The following is an 18,569-nucleotide window of genomic DNA, read 5'->3' as shown; positions in this document are numbered from 1 at the left end:
GGGTTTTAACAGGATTCTTGGGATAATGAATGTTAAGCGGTAGATATCAGCACCTCTATGGGGCAATTTTGCATGGTTGTTGTCCAACATCTTTTACATGAAATCATAGTACTGCTTATTTATCTTAGAGTGTGGCAGAGAGCAGTAAAATGTTTTTTTTTGGCATACCCTCTGTTGGTTAGCACCCGTGTCCTTGGGTAACAGAAACACATAGGTTATCTTTAAAACCTATGTGCCCATTTTCTGTTTGTAGTGCTCCTTATCTGTGGATGGAACATGTTTCATATTGTTCCCAGTGTGAAGAAAGACTGACGGACCTACTTTTTATCCAGTAGGAATGTTTGTCAGGAGTGAAATAGGTTGCATCTGTGCAATTGTTTGGCGACCTGTCAGTTTGAAGTTTCTGTTACGCTCACATCACTTTGACGTGGGTTCAGATAGCTTGGATATCCATGTCTTCATTATGTTCACAGCAGAAGGCTCGTGGGTTGGACACACTCAGCAGATACTTTATTAGATACACCTTGTCAGTATTAGGTTGGACACTCTTTTGCCTTCAGAGCTGTTTTAATTCTTCATGGCATAGATTCAACAAAGTACTGGAAACATTCCTCAAAGATTGATCGTGGCATGATGGCCTCATGCAGTTGATGCAGATTTGTCAGCTGTGCATTCACGATGGGAATCTCCCATTGCGTCATATACCAAAGGTGATCTATCTGATTGAGATCCCCTGACTGTGGAGACTTTCCTGTTAGCTCACAAGAGTAGCACCTGATATGGTCCTCTGCTGCTCTAGCCCAAATTCTTCAAGGTTCACGGTTCAAAGTAATGCAAAAGTGGTTTTTAAGAAGAAGTTATCTGTTTTACTGTTGCCTTCTTGTCAGCTCAAAGCAGTCTCTGGTCGGGTCTGGTATCAACAAGATATTTTCACCCAGAGAACTGTCTCTCATTGGATATTTCCTCTTTTTTGGACCATCCCTTGGGATAACCCTAGAGATGGTAATACAGAAATATCCTAGTAGATCAGGAGTTTCCAAAATACTCAGACCAGTCCTTCTGTCAACAACAACCATGCCTAACGTGTCTTAAATCTTCTTTCTTTTCCATTTTGATGCTCAGTTCTTCTGTGAGTACCCTGCCGAGATCCACTTTCTGGGTAAATTATTCATTATGAGAGCAGTTAATCTCCTTTTGAAGCTTGTGGATGTGCACAACAATTCTACCTAACAGTGAGAGGTCAATTCAGGGTCCAGTGGTTTGATCTCACTCACAGTCCTGCATGAATGAATTCACAGCACCATGTCCTGTTCTCATCTGTTCTTCAAGGGGTTTTCCTCTGAAGCCTCTGTGTTTGTTTAAGGGCTGTGTTTTTCTGTGGCTGGGATAGTTCCTAATTGGTCAGTTGCTGGCTTTGCACATTTGTTCTCCAAACCTGCAGAGGATACCTCAGTCTTGACCTGCTGATTTTGATGGCTATCATTGTGAATGAAGTAAGGATTACAGCTAGGTCATTGGATTCCACCACTGATCAACTTAGAGATTGTAGCTACATGATGCCCTTATTTGGGCATGTCCATTTTTCCTGAGGTTGTGTAGAAGCTTTTGGAAAAAGGGATGAGTACCACTGGCTGTTTCCAGAGAGGATCCTGGGAGGAAGTTATCTTGTTCAGCTTCCTATTTCTTCAATAGCAAGTCTGCTAGGTCAAAAAGCTCTTTTTTAAAGTTTTGCATTAAGAGCTGTTTCAGTAGCTCTAGATGCACCATAACATTGTTCTAGCCATTCTGATATCATTTTCAGCTCAGCTGCTGGGTGGTTTGTATGAGGAGATAATTGATTCAACCTTCATGCTCTGAGGTTTCTTTTCTAAACCACTTCACAAGCAGGTGAAGCTCTTCTGCTGCAGTTAATTCTTAAACCTTTAGCACCAAAAATGAATGATGTCCAGTAGTTCTCCACTTTATCATTATACTTTCTTTGACCTCTGTTAATGAGAAGCAACAAAAGGAACGAATCTTGGTCAGGAAGAAGAAATACTCTTGTACACATTTAAGGCTATTCATCATCTCTCTCCTCCATATCTCTCTGATCTGGTTCAGATCACTGCCCCATCTCGATGTCTTAGATCTTCTTCTTCCCTTTCTCTCTCCGTCCCTTCCCCCCGTCTTGCCACCATGGGGAGCAGGGCTTTCAGCTGCTCTGCTCCACGACTCTGGAATTCCCTACCTCCTGATTTAAGAAATATCTCTTCCATCTCTCTCTTTAAGTCCCAACTCAAAACTCACTTGTTGTCTTATGCTTTTATGATTGTGTAAACTGCTTGCTTTTATGCTTCTTTTTTTATTCTGTTGTTGTGTAGCTCTTGGGGCTATGCTAGCATTCATGTCTTATTGTTCTGGCCCGCTGTCCTACATCAAAGCTGGGAAATAGCATGGTGAACTGTAGAAGATGTTTTGGCCACATCTTCAAGCATGACTTGTGCTTCTGACCGTCTCTTCTTGTTGATCTTTAATGACATGCCTGGAATCATCATGGTGTATTCGCTGACTGGGAGAGTGCTCTGGATGATACGTTGTCACAGCAAACAATATAAGTAAAAAAACATGCATTTATGTATGTATACTCACAGTTGGAGCTTAAAAGTTAACCCAGTGCTGAAGTGCCGAAAACCTCAGCTCCTCTTGATGCCCCTTAAGGTTGGCTAGAAAAAAATGAATAAAAGCAACAATTAGATATTTTTTATATAACAGAAAACAAGAAGAAAAACCGAGAAGGACTTCTAAATGTACAGATTTAGCTTTCATTAGTTCCAGCACAAAGAAAACACGTCCTTCCAGGTGCTCTATGCTCCAGCTGTTAGCTGTAATTGACTTTATAAATCAGGACATCGCGGCGACTGTGCATCTGCCTATTTATATTTCCTGCTGCCCAGCAGCCAGCAGTATATTATTGTGAGCTTTAATTCATACTCCTACTACCCACAGGTGTGGCTGTGTGGAGGCAGTATGGAGGTGCTGCCTTGCTCCAGAGTGGCTCATATTGCACGAATGAAGAAACCTTACCACAGTAACATAGCTTTCCACACACGCCTTAATGCCCTGCGTGTGGCAGAGGTCTGGATGGATGAGTACAAGTCCAATGTCTACCTGGCCTGGAACATCCCCATGGAGGTGAGAACGGCATTTTTCTGCACCAAGACCTCTCTTAGAGAGGATGCTGTCAGTCATGCTTGTCTGTTTGTGACTATCAGATGTCCATGTTCAGAGCCAAACAGTTTTTCTTTTGGTTCCACAATTTATGTAGAGACTTTAGGCATAATAACTTCCTTTGCTCTTGCAGAACCACGGTATTGATTACGGAGACATATCACAGAGGGTTGCACTGAGGAAGAGTCTGCAATGTAAGAGCTTTCACTGGTACCTAGACAACGTTTACCCAGAGATGAGGAGGTACAACGATACGCTGTTCTACGGTGAGGTGAGCCATGAAGGACAAAGACACAGGAAAAAGTAAGTTTGTAGATGTAAGATCTGATGTACAAATTAAACCACTGAAATTAAATAAATGATACTTACACAAAGTCCTAAGAAACTTGTATCTCCTCCACAGACCAAAATATAACAAGAAAGCAGGGACTCAGACAGCATGTACATCCACATCTTCTCAGCTGTTAATAGAAAATAAATGAGATTTAGAACTTTGTCTGATCCACACTGACACATCCTTGTTTTTAGCCTTTATACATTTTTAATCGGTAATTATTTTGGGGAATATTCATATTTTATGAATTAAGTCTGACTCTTTTTTTTTGTGTATTTAAGGTCCGCAATTCTAAAGCAAGCCACCTGTGTATGGATCAGGGTGTGAAGGAGAACCACACAGCCACCCTGCACCCATGCCATGGGTGGGGTCCTCAGGTACAACACTCTTCCTCACCACCATACTAAAGAGTATACTCCATCTTTTTCCAGTTGCTTTGCTTTCTCATGAAAACATACAGTGAGCTTCTCCGGTGATGTGATTTGCAGCTGTGTCTCAATCACAGGCTCAGCTGAAATCCTCCAAGGAGCGAGTTCTGCTGTCAGAATAAAATTGTGTCTTGCACTTTTTGTGTTGAAGCCCTGAGTCAGCCAGTGTCAGCTCTTCATCCCTTCAGCCCTAAGGGCCTCTCTTTTTAGCTCACAGTGGTAAACAGGTGCTTTAGGCAGAAAGTCAAGGCTTCAGTGGTAAAATGCTAAAGGAGCTAAAATTTCAATTCAATTCTGGAAAAATGAGTGCCGCTGATAGGTTTGTAGCTTGAACCCATCCGCTGGAACGTTAAAGGCAATATAATTACACTGCAAAGCAAGACACGAAGTAGGCAAGCTTCATGTTACTCGTGCACGGGAGAGAACCGGACAATCGCCGTTCCTTCGCTTGGCCCCAGTTGCTCTCGTCCGTCCTCCCGTACCACTGTCCTTTTATTGAGGTTACATGAATATGCATAAGTTCGTTAACATATGACGTCTACATACACACAAAGAGTAATAAATTCAAATTCAAATTTTATTTGTCACATACACAGTCATACACAGTACGATATGTAGTGAAATGCTTGGACAACTGCTCGTGACCTAAAGAAAACAAAAAAGGAAAGGCTATGAATAAGGTAGGAAATAAATATGAAAAATTAAAAAGGGGTAAATTTAACTAGGAAGGAATAAAATATAAATTAAGGTTAAAAATGAAATAACTGTACAACACAAATTAGAATGAAGGGTAAATTTAACTGGGAAGAATAAGATAAAATATATAAATTAAAGTTGAAAATAAAATAACTGTACAACAAAATACACCAATACACAGTATAGAACTATATAAGAATGTATGAAGAAATCTAAATATAAATAAATATATACACAATAACAGCAGCTGTACAAGTATTAACCGGAAATGAAGAATATAGTGACCAGTGTTGTGCAAAAACAAAGTCCAGAAAGTCCAGTGTGTGTGTAAGAACTGTATGTGTGGGTCAGTACTGTGTGGTGGTGTGATTGAGAGACCGTATCGCCTGCGGGAAGAAGCTCCTCCTCAGTCTCTCTGTGTTGGTCTTCAGGGAGCGGAATCGCTTTCCTGACCTCAACAGAGAGAACAGTCTGTTGTTGGGATGGCTGAGGTCCTTCACGATCTTCCTGGCCTTGGTCCAGCACCGCCTGCTGTAGATTGAGTGCAGGTCAGGGAGCTCGGAGCGGATGGTGCGCTCAGCTGACCGCACAACCCTCTGTAGAGCTCGTCTGTCCTGCATGGTGCTGTTCCCGAACCAGGTTAAGATGTTTCCCGCCAGGATGCTCTCTATGGTGCACGAGTAAAAGTTCCTGAGCACTTTGGAGGGCAGTTGGAAGTCTCTCAAGCGTCTGAGGTGGTAGAGACGCTGACGGGCCTTTTTCACCACGGTGTTGATGTGACAGGACCATGACAGGTCCTGCGTGATGTGAACTCCGAGGTATTTGAAGCTGTCCACTCTCTCCACTGGGCACTCGTTGATGACGGGGGTCTGGTAGTTCCTCTCCTGCTTAGTGCTGAAGTCCACTATCAGCTCCTTTGTCTTACTGACGTTTAGAAGGAGGTTGTTCCTCTGGCACCAGTTCTCCAGATTCCTAATCTCCTTCAGGTAGGCCGTCTCGTTGTTATCAGAGATCAGGCCCACCACGACGGTGTCGTCAGCAAACTTGATGATGGTGGTGGAGCTGGTAGTGGCCACACAGTCATATGTGTACAAAGAGTACAGCAGGGGGCTCAGAACACACCCCTGGGGGGCTCCAGTGCTGAGAGTGGTGGAGGCTGAGACATGTCCGCCCATCCTTACTGCGTGCGTGTGTGTGTGTGTGTGTGTGTGTGTGTGTGTGTGTGTGTGTGTGTGTGTGTGTGTCTGTGTGTGTGTGTGTGTGTGTGTGGACTGCTGATCAAAGGGTCAAACATCCTTGGTCAGGAAGAGGGTAGCCTCCCCCTCACCCTAGATGGTTCATCCTAGATAACACGGTGAGGAAGTCCTGCAGTTCATCTAAACAAAGACTAGACTAGAACAGACGCAACTACGTTAATCCTACCATAAAACAATAAAACACGGTATGACCTCTCATGCTCCCAAAGTGCTGTCTAATACACACACAGTTTGCAGACTATCAAGGATCAAAACCTCTACCAATCTACAATTAATTACAAAACTCTAAGCATATATAAGTAAATATTTCTAAGCATAAATGACAATCAACAATACAAATCGAACAGCCGCATCACACTTTCTTCACAAGACATGCTTCAGTTGCATTTTTTAAAGTTATCCTTTTGATGGAACAAAAAGTCTTCAGTTTTTATTAGACCACCAGTTTTTCACACTTGCACTTCCACGGAGATAAAAGCGACCCCATGGTGTCTTAGCGTGGGTTCTCTCCAGGTAGTCCGGCTTCCTCCCACAGTCCGATGACATGCACGTTAGGTTAAATGGTGACTGGCTGTAGGTGTGTATGCAAAACAGATAAAGCACATAAGTGCATAAAATAAAGTGCGATATGAATATCTGTGAAAAGATGAATGTAACTTGTAGTGGTCAAAGATACTAGAAAAACATTTTAATAAATACTCTGTTCTTAAGAAGAAGCAGTGACATCTAGGGACCACAAGTGGGATTTTTTAAGATTTTGAGTCCAAACGCTGTTAAATCACCTAACTTTTGTATGATGTACTGCAAACAGGATGCAGTTACTCTGCAAAAAGACCCAAACTGGGCTGACTGGGTGGTTGATGGAAAGCTTTATCTTTATATCTTTTGCAAGGCATTGCAACCACTATTCATGCTTTGTTAGGAACAGAATGCGATATAAACAATTTCCCAATCAGTCTTTATCGTCAGCACACTCAAAGCCTCAGAGCTAGATGCAACCAAAGGAACTGTTTTATCTGCACTGCTAAAGTGGAAATTACTATTAATCTGAACGAAAAAGCTGAAGTGAAAGACACAAAGGTTAGAAAACAGAGCGGGAAGAATCTGACTCACTTCTGCTTTTTCTTTCTGTCAAGTTGAGAAAACTGCAGAATTTGGTGTATATAAAATGTTAGGGCTATATGTGGGTTAGAACTCTGCTGAAACAACACTGTGATTAGCAGTGATGTACAGGAAAATCTTTGTGTTTAGCACTCAGTGAAGAACAAAGACATGTTTTGCCTCTCAGCAGTATTGGGAACAACACCATCCTCTTGTTCAAAGCAGCAAAAAAAAAACCCAACAGCTTGCATAATCAAGGAAAATTCCTGCCAGGTTACCTTCAACTTGTACATCATCACATACTTATTTCATCGTTAGCTAATAAAGAGAAGAGTATTCACTCAGCCAGTTCAGTAACTTTCCGTTTACTGTATGTGTGACGTATCTGTTTTCCTCTTAGTTAGGACGCTACACTAAAGAAGGTCAGCTGTTTCTGGGACCCCTAGGCAGCACTGGTGAGGACACTCGTTGTGTGGTGTACGATCAGATGAGCAACTTTCCTCAGCTCCTCAATTGTGAAAAGGTGACCAACGTGAAACAGAAGACATGGCATTTCTCTCAGGTCAGAAGTGTAAAGAAATCTCTTTTTCAATGATATAACTGAGTGTTTATAAGAGAAACTAAAATTTACTGGCATAGAGTTGAGAGGAAAAGTATCTATATGTCAGATTTTAAAAGGGACCTATTGAGCTCATGTCTGGGTCCATTCTTTTTTCTCTTGGACTCTAATATGAGAGTAGCTTTGCATGAATCTTCATTTCTCTCATACTCAGCATTGCTGCAGCCCCGTAGTTCATGCTTTATCTGACAGAACCGCCTTTATATTCCGAATACCTCCGTTGAAGCCACCTTTCTTTGTGTTAAAACCCTCACAAACAGAAGGTTTTAACACCGGGGCCAGTAGGACTTCACAGATAGATCTGTCTGTTTGTGATGACTATATTAGGATATCATCTCTGCTATTACTGAAATCAAAGCAGTCTGGTTAACGGGGATTATTTGCACATAAATTGAGACTTTGGCTATGATTAATATGAACAATAACTGTTGTAAAATTATATTTATGCTAGAAAATAAGGGGTCCTCTTAAGACAACTAAACCCAGACTGCTTAAAGGGTAACAAGCGACTCAATATACCTTTTACTTTGGCATTGATTCTCTTTTTCTTTTAATGTGAAAAACCTTTTGTAAGTCAATTTTCTGTTGGTCTTTTAGTTCTGTTTGGGTAACCTTTAAAAACTAAAGAGTTACAGCCTGTAGCACGGGAAGAGGAGAGCTTGAACAGTGATGCTGCAGACCTTCTGCCACATCGATTCTTTGTCACACAGCAGGACAAGCAGTGAAGAGTCCTGCAGACGTAGAAGTCTTAGGGAAATAGGGAGACCTTACTTATTTTATATAGATGTAAGGTAAAAAGTTAGTGCCATTTGTTTAAGAAAGAGGTTGCAACAGTTCACATAAGGCCCGGTCTGGTTACATACTGTTCTGTCACCATCACGCATTGTTCACAGACCATCTGTGAAATCTGTTAAAACCAAAGTATTGTATCTCCTTCTGCCTTGCAGAACGAATCGATCATAAATCGGGCTACTGGACGCTGTCTGGAGGTGGTGCCGGCTAATGTTTACTCCGGCCACCTGCTGGTCCTGCAGCCCTGCTCGGGGCAGAGGTGGACCATCAAGAACACTATGAAGCAGTGATCGCCTGGCCAGTTTCATTGGGACCAATTACAAAGGCTATTTCCAAGAGCTGTCACCTGACGTTACCTTGGCCAGTGGACAATCAATGATGCGGGGGCTCCTTAGCTTTTGAAATAAGACTCAAAAATAGATGGCTTTAAGGAGACGAGTGATGAGGTGGTTTGGAAACAATTGATGTTTTTTTGTTTTTGTTAGTTTTTTTTTAAAAACATGGACATTCAACGTGGTGAAAGTTTAGCATGAGGACCATTTCTCTATATGAATTTTACAAACTTTCAATGTGATGTTGCCATAATTCCTGTGTGCCACTTCTTTACAGTGTTTAAGTTTTAGTAGACATTTAATCGACCAAAAGCGTGTTCTTTCTTATGTGAAGGGGAAAAAAAGTTTCCATCTTCCATCAGTCTTTCTGCAATATTTCATTCATTTTGTGCCACGGACCGGCCCTAAATAACTAAAATGTGTTCATAACACACGGGAAAAGACACAGGGGAACTGAGGTAACGATAAAAACAATAAATATGAACGATAAAACGAAGAAAAAAACCCCCGGTAAACCATAAATTGCACACCTGAACCTCAACACTCGCGGCCCGGTACCAAACGACTCACGGACCGGTACCAGTGCATGGCTCGGGGGTTGGGGACCGCTGGTCTATGGTACTTAGAAATTAAGGAATGGCTACTCGTGACAGGAGAAAATTTTACACAGTTTAGCAAAAATGCCTGAAAAGTGATTCTTATGTTTTTCAGAAAATTCAAATCCTTGTAAATATTTATAATTTGAAGAAAAATATGCTAAAAATATTACTTGGTGTACTTTTTTTTTCAAATCACCCCAACAAGGACTCTGGGCTAAATCTCACTTCTATGTTTTATGGATTCTGACTTTTATTGCTATTTTTCCACCAAGCATTCTGTAGCATCAGATGCAATATATCTCGTAGCATGAAGTACTGTAAGCAGTTGGGTACAAAGTTTCTTTGCGCTAAGTTAATTTATTTGGTTAACTGCTGTGTGCCATAACTACTGAAAACCTAGTCAAACATAGGAAGCACTTTTTTGGACAAAGGGTTGGAACATGAACGAGAGAGGAGGATTGAATCAGGAATGCACAAAAGTACCAATAGTGGAAATGCAGGAGGCCTTAAAGGCTGAAATTATTAACGTACTGAGATGTATATGATGTCATATATTAAATTGCATAAGTGTGATCAGCTGGATTTTTGCTCCCAAGATTGTCTTCCAATAAACAACTGGTTTCCTGGGTTGTGCTTTGTTACTGTGTTTTAGGATACATCTGCAGTCTTTAAATTTGTCATACTTTAATTAGTATGCTTATTTTTTTCAGTTTAATTTTATTTTCAAGCTTGTTTGTAATTTTTTGCTGCTAAACTCATGCTTTATTTTGCTTTTCTGGACTATAAATAAGGTAGAGACAGCAAAGATGAGCTACCATGCTGGCCTGCTCTCCTTTTAACTGCTCCATCCATTTTCATGGTTGTGGTCAAAATATTTTCGGCATGCTGTGAGATTAGTCCTCAAAATCATCCCCCAAAATAGACTACTTCAAAAGAGATTTCACCCTCAGCTTCCAGCTGCATGGCATCTGCTGTAACTTACACCAACTCGACTTAAGAGTACTTTCATCACATTTTTTATAAAAGCGCTTCTACACAATATTACCCAGCCACAAATAAAGCAGCCAGGTGGCCGAACATTAAAGGGACTGTTCTATAAATGACAAGTTATGGGTTCAATCCTGAAGCAACCATATGTCCTGTAAATAGTGTCCTTGAATCAGACACTGACCTCCTACTGCTTACTCTCGCTAAACTGCTCTGGATGAAGCATCAGCTTAAATGCTTAAGATGTAAATAAAACAGGAGGAGACTGCTGGGAGCACAAGGGCCTGTTTCTAGCAGAGAGGGGGAGAGAGGAGTGAGGCGGCTCTGAGGGACAGAGCCTGCATGCTAACATAACACTGAATGCTGATCAGACTCTTAACGAAGAGACTGCTCATCGTTCTCTGGCGTGAAATAGGATTACCATATGTTGGTTAAAGTCCTGCTAAATGTAAGCCAGCAGTAAATGCTAACAAGGACAAACTGATCAAATAAACTCACTGCGTTACTTAGATAAGGTTGTATTTATGGGGATGGAAATTTGTATAATTTGTAGATTTTAGCATGTAAAAAAATGGAGCTATTTTTAAAGGATGACAAAAAATCTAGAAAATGAATGTAATTCATTGACATTATTGTATCATAGTTTGCATTGTTCTGACCAGCAGTGTCCTGCAGCTCCCTGTGAGCACTTAATGAAAGAGGTTATGGTTTAATGTCAGAGCAGAGAACTCACAGTTGTCAAATATGATTTTGCTCTAATATGCACCATGTGGCGCTGTATGTTTTCTGTGATTGGAGGGTAGTGTCACTGCAGCTGTCACCCCAGCCTGCTCTCTGCTCTGCCTCGGGAAAAAAGCAGCAGAGATACAGATGTAATTACTTGACAGAACAGCAACACTGTATGAAAATGTGACAATTTCATAAAACCCACTGCAGCAAGGGTAACAGATGATACAACACACAATACTGTGCACAACTCTTTAGGCACAGATGTTGGCAGCGAAGCATGGTGAAGCATCCCGCTGTTTTAGTTTTTGTTGTTTTGGGGGTTTTTTTGCAGAGAGCATGTCAAAACTAGAGACTAGAACTACAATTAGATCTTTTATCATGCAAAATAATCAGATCGCTTAAGTTCATTCTGTAGCGTGACAATGACCCCAAACAGAGCCAGAGTAATAGCTTCAGAACATGTACTGAATGTGCTTTATTAAAGGGTTTTTATCAGACTGTGATTTACGTTTACTTCACCTTATGTGTTCATTGTTGAGTAAAAGCTATTGATACCAATTATTTTTATACTATATCCTCACTTCACAGTGAGAATCAAAATCTGTTTCTTCTTTCTTTTGTACTAAACATGTTCTCACACTCTGGAGCCATTTTGGTAACATCTCCAGGCACTTATTTGTCCAATTATTTTTAAGCTATATCTATATTAACTTTAATTTCAGTGATCATAAAAGTTATATACTAGAATAAAAACAGTTTTAAAGTTTTAGAATAGAATAGGATAAACCTTTAATACTGCACAGATGAGAAATTTGGGTGTTACCCAGCTCTTATGGCAAGGGGAATATAAAATATAAAATTGAAAAATTTATAAATTATAAAATTTGCTGACTTTGCACCAAAATGGCTCCAGAGTGTGAGAACATGTTTAGTACAAAAGAAAGAAGAAACAGATTTTGGTTCTCACTGTGAAGTGAGGATATAGTATAAAAATAATTGGTATCAATAGCTTTTACTTTTACTTTTACTGTTAGCGCCGGTGTCCTTCTATTATAGTGATACTAAACAAGGCAGGAAATTATATTTTTATTCTACAAAATGAAATGAATGTATCTACTCTGCAGAAGTGTTTGTGAATTTCAACAGATCGATTAGCTTGCTGCATTATATGTATGAACTGCATTTTTATCAGTTGCAGTTTCACCATCTCAGTGCCTAATGCTTCCCTCTTGTGGTGTCATGGTGGTTAGAAATAAATATGATATGTTATATGAAGTATATAATAAAAGCAAAGGCTTCACGTAAAGAGGGATTGGGACAGCTTTTAAGCAGGGTGACCTGCAGTATCCCACTGATTAACAGCCTCAACTGACACGTTCATGATGACTTTTGCTTTGTTCCCATTCCTCAGATCGATTTTCCCTTTATAAGGTTTGCTAAACCAGATGCTATATTTATGCTAAAAGTGGCCATAAAGAGTAAGGTCAGAAGGAGGAAAGGTAATACAGCAATGAAGAATAAAGGCAAAGTCAAAGACCGATTCCAGCTTTAAAAGCTATCTATGTATTTTTTTGTACATAGATTTATATGAAAAAGATGATCTGATTTCTAGCAGCAAAGGGCACATGCAAAAAAGCATTGGCAGGATAAATTCAGTTAAAGCAGTTAAATCAGTGCAAAGGTACAGAAAAATACTTATATTAGTTTGGAAATCAACAAGCAAAGAAATCCAGATAGATGTGATTTTTCCCATTCAATAGTACTTTTAATGTTCATAATTAAAAATGCTTTTGATTAATTTTGTCAGTAGGAGTAAAAGTTTGATGATTTTTTTCTCAGTTTTACTGCTCCATTAATAATAAGTGTTTAATAATTAATAATAAGTGAATCCAAGTTTTACCCCAATGTTTCCACCATTCCTCTCACCTAACCCTCATTTCCTCTTCAGGCCTTGCCTTTCAACCACACACACCCTCTACAGCAAATTAACAATATCTGAAAGTCATGTCCTTAAGAAATAAGAGGGGAAAATCGAGTTAAGACCCAACACAGGACCTGAAAGGTGCATCTAGCCCTTCAGCTGATTCATCTACCGTTTGCTGAACCCTTGTCAGAAATTGTTAGAAGAAGAAGAAGCTATTCTTAAGGATGGGAAACTCTTGATTGATGGAATCTTGAATATAGAAAAGTAACAATGGATTTTAATCCACAATGTAATGCCATTGGGAAAGCATGTGATTGGCAAATGCATCATTTTTCAGGATAGCAATGATCCCCAAAATACTGTCAGTACAGTAAAAGCATACCTGGATAGAAAAACATACAATAGAACAGCATCAGTCATGGCTTGGCCTCCCCAGAGCCCAGACCTCAATATTACTGAAGCAGTGTGGGATCATTGTGACACGAGAACGGAACAAAAGGCGGACAACACCCAAAGACGTGCTCTGAATATCCTTCAAGAAGCCTGGAAAACTGTTCCTGTGGAAATGACAAGAAAACTAGAACTGAAGAATAACAGTTACAATGCCAAATATTGACTTTCAAGCTTGTTATATTGTTATAAACTCTATTTTACGTATATTTCCATTTATGTTTGCACATGTTCAATAAAATCATTGCTCCTGAGGCAACGAGGAATGGCTAAAGATTTCTGCCACTACTCCATAACAAACATCAACTAAAAGTGTTTGATAAATGCATTCTATTTGCTTTTTTAAAAATCACAAAGTGAGAGATTTTTTTTCAATTTAAGTGAGCATTATGTTAATGTTTTAAATGTCATGGCATAGGATCAGATCGCTTCAAAGTAAATTATATTTTGAAATGTACAATCCCTTAAACACTGTGTCCTGATCTTGAACTAATAACTACTGAGATCTCAAGTCTACTGCATAATAAGACAAACAGCACCATTTAGAAAATTTCTTTTTATTGCAAGTATTCTTAATGCTTTGATGTTTTGTACAGATTTTCATATTTACAGTGATAATTAGTATTCGTCTAATAAATAATACAACTGAAAGTCATTCTCTAGCCTACATGTTTAAATATTGCACGTGCAAAGTATGTATAATATGTGCTTGTCCAATAGATATGCTGTCTTAGCAGCTATTTACAATGTTACATAAGAAACAAATGTGGGATCCAACCACCATGCTACTAAAGAGACACTGTGCGTTTCCCCTCCAAAGCAAACCCTCCACTTCAGTGATGGAGTCATGCAATTATTCTACTGGGGTGAAGACAGTTTAATTACAGCATCACTGCAATAACAGTATCCATCCAAAAAAAAAAAAACATCAAATAAAATTTTAATTATTTCTAAATAAGAAATTCGTGATAAAACAGTTTTCCAATTAACCACTACATAACAGTAGTGTCTAGTTCTTATTTGGTAGGAAATGTCCACCAGTGCTGTAACGTTTTCAAAAATAATAGTAAAAGAAAAAAAGCATTTTGATGAAAAACTAAACCAGCGTGACCTACTGTACAAGTTTGTTTAGGCTGCTTTTGCAGCAGTGCTCTTTATAAAGTCTCCAGGGTGTGATAGTAATAAATCATCTGTGAATGAAACCTTTTACACGTTTAAAATCACTTTGTCTGCCATAGGCAAGAAATCTGTTCCTATAAATACACCGTTTAATTATGTGTTCGCATTGCAACTGCTGCTCTGCCAGAAGTGTAGGTAGAGCAAAGTCAACCTATACATTATACATATCCTCATATTTGAACATTCAATATCAATATATTTTCCACATATTGTGAATATAACGCTGAGTGTGCAGAGAGGGAGAAACACGCAAACACCGTGACGAGACAAGAGCACGGGCAGTGTGATGTTACTTCACCTCTAGATGGCACTATTGCACAACCTACAACCTTCTGCATCGTTTCACTGGAATGGATGACAAGTACAGTGCAAAAACAATAACAGGAACAAACTGAGTCCGATATGATATACATATTTATGCCAAAAAAAAATGCCCGTTTGATCTTGTGTTTCCATGTAGGAACAGGGAAAAATGTCTATATTGTGTTGTCTGGTTCACCTCGGCAGAGTTCTATGGCTTTGGCAGGAGGGTTGAGAGGAAACAGAAAGGGCCTTTACCGCCTGCACCTGGCATGTTTGTGATGAAGCAGCTGCCTCTACTCCTGCTGAGCCTCCTCCCTGTACCTCTGAACCCGAGTGAGCAGAGAGCACCGACGGTCATGCACACACACAGATACTGTACACTTCAACAGACACTGGAGATACAAATGATGGGCCATTTGCTAAACCTGCAGCACACACTGCTTTCTATGTGAAAGAACCATTCTGTGAGAAAAACTCTACTGCTCATTTGATCTATGACCTCTGAAAAACAGTTCATGATTTCCATTACTATTCAATTATAAAAAAAAAAAAAGTACATTCCCTGGGTTATACAGCACTGATATGCAAAGCTTAATTGTATATCTGTAACTCTAGAACTGCAGTATTTATAGTTTTCTTAGTTTAATATTTCAATTTCATATTCTTCTTCTAAGTATAAAATCCCTTTTGTTATATTTGTCTCGTTAATTTAACTGAAATACACTGAAAATTGCTCACAAATTAAGGTTTATGTGTCAATACAAATGCAGGTTTTATTGCTGGGAGCTTCCCGTGATGCACTGACTATTTCTTCTTCCATGACACTAATGTTTTGTCTTTGCTTCATCATTTATGTACTGTACTGTATCCCCAGTTTTCCAGCGAGGGCTGCGTACATTTTGATTGCATTAACGTTTTTATCCAGCCTTTATGTGCAAGCTTGAGCTGCAAAATTCAAATGTAGTTACTGACAGGCCAAAGTGCAACAGGGAAGAGATTAAATGGGATCAAAGGGAGTGGCATTATAAATTCCTTCCTTCCTGAGATTCAAATCCTCCAATCAAAACGGTGCCAGCAATGCAAAGACAGATTTCTTTAAAGGATTGCACACAATAACAAAGTCAGTCGTTTATTTATTAAAGCACTGTTAATAATTTTAGTTGCTGCTATTTCAAATAAATGTTTGGTACAACAAATTTCTCCGTGTTCTGTCTCAGGCTTTATTCGGGCCCTGGTACTAGAGCTATGGTCTGTTCTTGAGTGCAGCAGTGACGACATCAGAGTGGTCCGTCCCAAACCAACTCCCATTGACCCCACAGATAGGAGTTGCATTAAGGTATTGTATGTATGTGCGTGCGTGTGTGTGTGAGAGAGAGGGAGAAGGAGAAACTTCCTGGAGCCCACAATGCCCCAATTTTTAGATATCTACATAATAGTACAGACACAGATCTCTTAGAAGTTTTGCTTTTCCATCATGTTTTTAGCTCACTGGTTACAAAGGTGTTTAAATTGATTAAAATTAAATTGATTCCAATTATTATTAACCCAGGACTCAGAATAGTGGTCCATGTGTTGCTGTGATACCAGCAGCCATGTAGAAAATTCACTTGTGAATATTCATATTTAAGAAACTGGCAATAGTGATTTTGTTAACAAGAAAGGCTTTTTGCTGATTGGTTTATGGGTGTCTGGGCAAATAAGCCTTACTTTCATAAGACTGCATTTTTAGTTATGTTTTTGGCAGAATTTCTCTCAGGAAAGCTTCAACAAGCTCCAGCGTGAGCCTGTCTGTGTGTGTCTGATGCTTGGCCTCTGACAGCAGCCAAGTCATCTCTCTCAGAGAGACTAGCCAAGTGAATACGGACAGCCAGTGATGTGTAAACTGTGTCCTGCCACAGGCGACTTTAAAGTCTGCCTTATCAGTGGGTTATACATATATGCTGAGGTCAAAGGAAAACTAAATATACACACACCAGCACTTTGGTGAATTAACTCGAGTCTTTGCTTTAATCTGTGCTAAGTACAGTAGGAGGTTTGGTAGTACATATGAAGATAAGTTCACACATGCACAGAAACATCAGAAGACACATGAAAGTATAGATATTTCTATTTTAGAAAAAAAAATCCATCGTATCTTGTTTTTTTCTTTACGTTTCTTTGAAGCTGTTTAATATAATCTAAGTTGTAGCTCGTTTGTGCAAGTGTCTCTCTTTTTTTCCTTTGATGCTTTTGATGATATATTTTCCCTGTTCTACCAGACCCAGTGAAAAATGCAGGGAGCTTTCCTGTAGTTTAATATTCTTCAGGCTGCAATAGGTTTCTGCTCAACCACTCTGCTCAGAATATATGTCTTATTCAGTTTTGAGAGTGTGGTAAACCATGTTTTATCTTTGCAATCATAAATTCTTTTTACATTTTGTTTTGCTTTGAATACTACAGATATTATTTGTCATATTATCGGTAGTGTTTGTAGTTGAATAGTGTTATATTATTATTATGTGTTAGGATTTGATCAATCCATGACGTGCACAAATGCATTCACAATGGTCTTTAAAAGCAAATACATTTTTTCTCTCTAACAGCTGCTGTATTTACTTTCCTCTTCAGTCCTTCCTGTACTTGGTCAACCTCCTCTCCTCTTCCCAGTCGGTGTGGCAACTGCTGGGCCGACAGTCTTTGGCCAACAAAAGCGAATACACCCTGAGGGAGATGCCAACCTCCATACCTGTAAGTGTTTTTCTTCTTCTTCTTTTCCACACACTGCAGGTTTTTTTTGTCATCCATCTGAGGGCATGTTTGCACTTTTTATTTGGCCTCCAAACACCACCCACCCATTTGTTTTACTTCAAACGCATTCAAATAAACCCTCTCACACTGAGACTGATATACGTTCTCCACCTTACCCATTGTAAATTTCCACACAGTTTTCGTTTTGCACCCTATCCGGTGCATTCTTGTTCAAAGCCTCTCATTTTACTCCACAGGATTTGATTGACAGACTGATTGCCGTGAATTCGGATGGGAAGATTCATTCTCTCTTCCACTACGAAGAGAGTCACACATTCGGCCTAAGGTGGGATTCATTATTTTTTTCATATTACTTAACATCAGTGGGGAAGTAGACGATATCAGATTATCACCTGGTGACTGCACACACACTTCAGCCTCTGGCAATAGGAGACTGGCATGGTGACGTAATCGGCCTTAAAATGCGGCCTTTAAGGCTGCAGACCCTGAATTGGGATACAGCCTCTGAATCGCTGCATCTTGTAGCTGTGTCGTCTTAAATTGGTCATGTGATTTTGACGCGCCGGCGCGTCCGGCAACCCCAGAGGTTTAACTTAATATTTAAGTGTCTCTTGGTTTTAGACTAGTTGTTTAGTCTAATTTGATGTTTTAAACCAGAAAAGGAAGAAGAGGGCTTAGAATTACAGGTAAGAACCTCAGTGGTATGTGATAAACTGTAAATGTAAAGCTTACAGGTCAGTCCTCATGTTTTTAAATCAGATTTTGAGTCTGTACATGGCACATTATGCTTTTGCATGTTGTGAAATGTGCTGCAAAACAAACTGAGGTAAACTAACTGGTTTACTGTGATGGATTTAAAGTGCGTGTGACTGGTGCGCAGTGGCT

General features: G+C 39.6%; 1 protein-coding gene across 1 annotated transcript in view; it reads left to right on the top strand.

The window, feature by feature from the left end:
- LOC146618162 (polypeptide N-acetylgalactosaminyltransferase 17-like) overlaps positions 1-8,723 on the top strand; it is a 12,968-nt gene extending 4,245 nt beyond the window's left edge. Inside the window, exons 2-6 of the mRNA XM_085371413.1 lie at positions 2,986-3,171; positions 3,341-3,478; positions 3,823-3,918; positions 7,423-7,584; positions 8,589-8,723. Of these exons, the coding sequence (XP_085227539.1) occupies positions 2,986-3,171; positions 3,341-3,478; positions 3,823-3,918; positions 7,423-7,584; positions 8,589-8,723 (717 nt within the window). The remainder of the gene's footprint in view (positions 1-2,985; positions 3,172-3,340; positions 3,479-3,822; positions 3,919-7,422; positions 7,585-8,588) is intronic.
- Positions 8,724-18,569: the final 9,846 nt, after the last annotated feature.

This window comes from Diplotaxodon limnothrissa, linkage group LG14 (genome assembly GCF_057381915.1).
Source record: "Diplotaxodon limnothrissa isolate DT_005_m linkage group LG14, D_limnothrissa_male_GT1.1, whole genome shotgun sequence".
Lineage (NCBI taxonomy): Eukaryota > Metazoa > Chordata > Actinopteri > Cichliformes > Cichlidae > Diplotaxodon > Diplotaxodon limnothrissa.
Note: the sequence above shows the minus strand (reverse complement) of the source record. Positions and strands in the feature narration are given on the sequence as shown.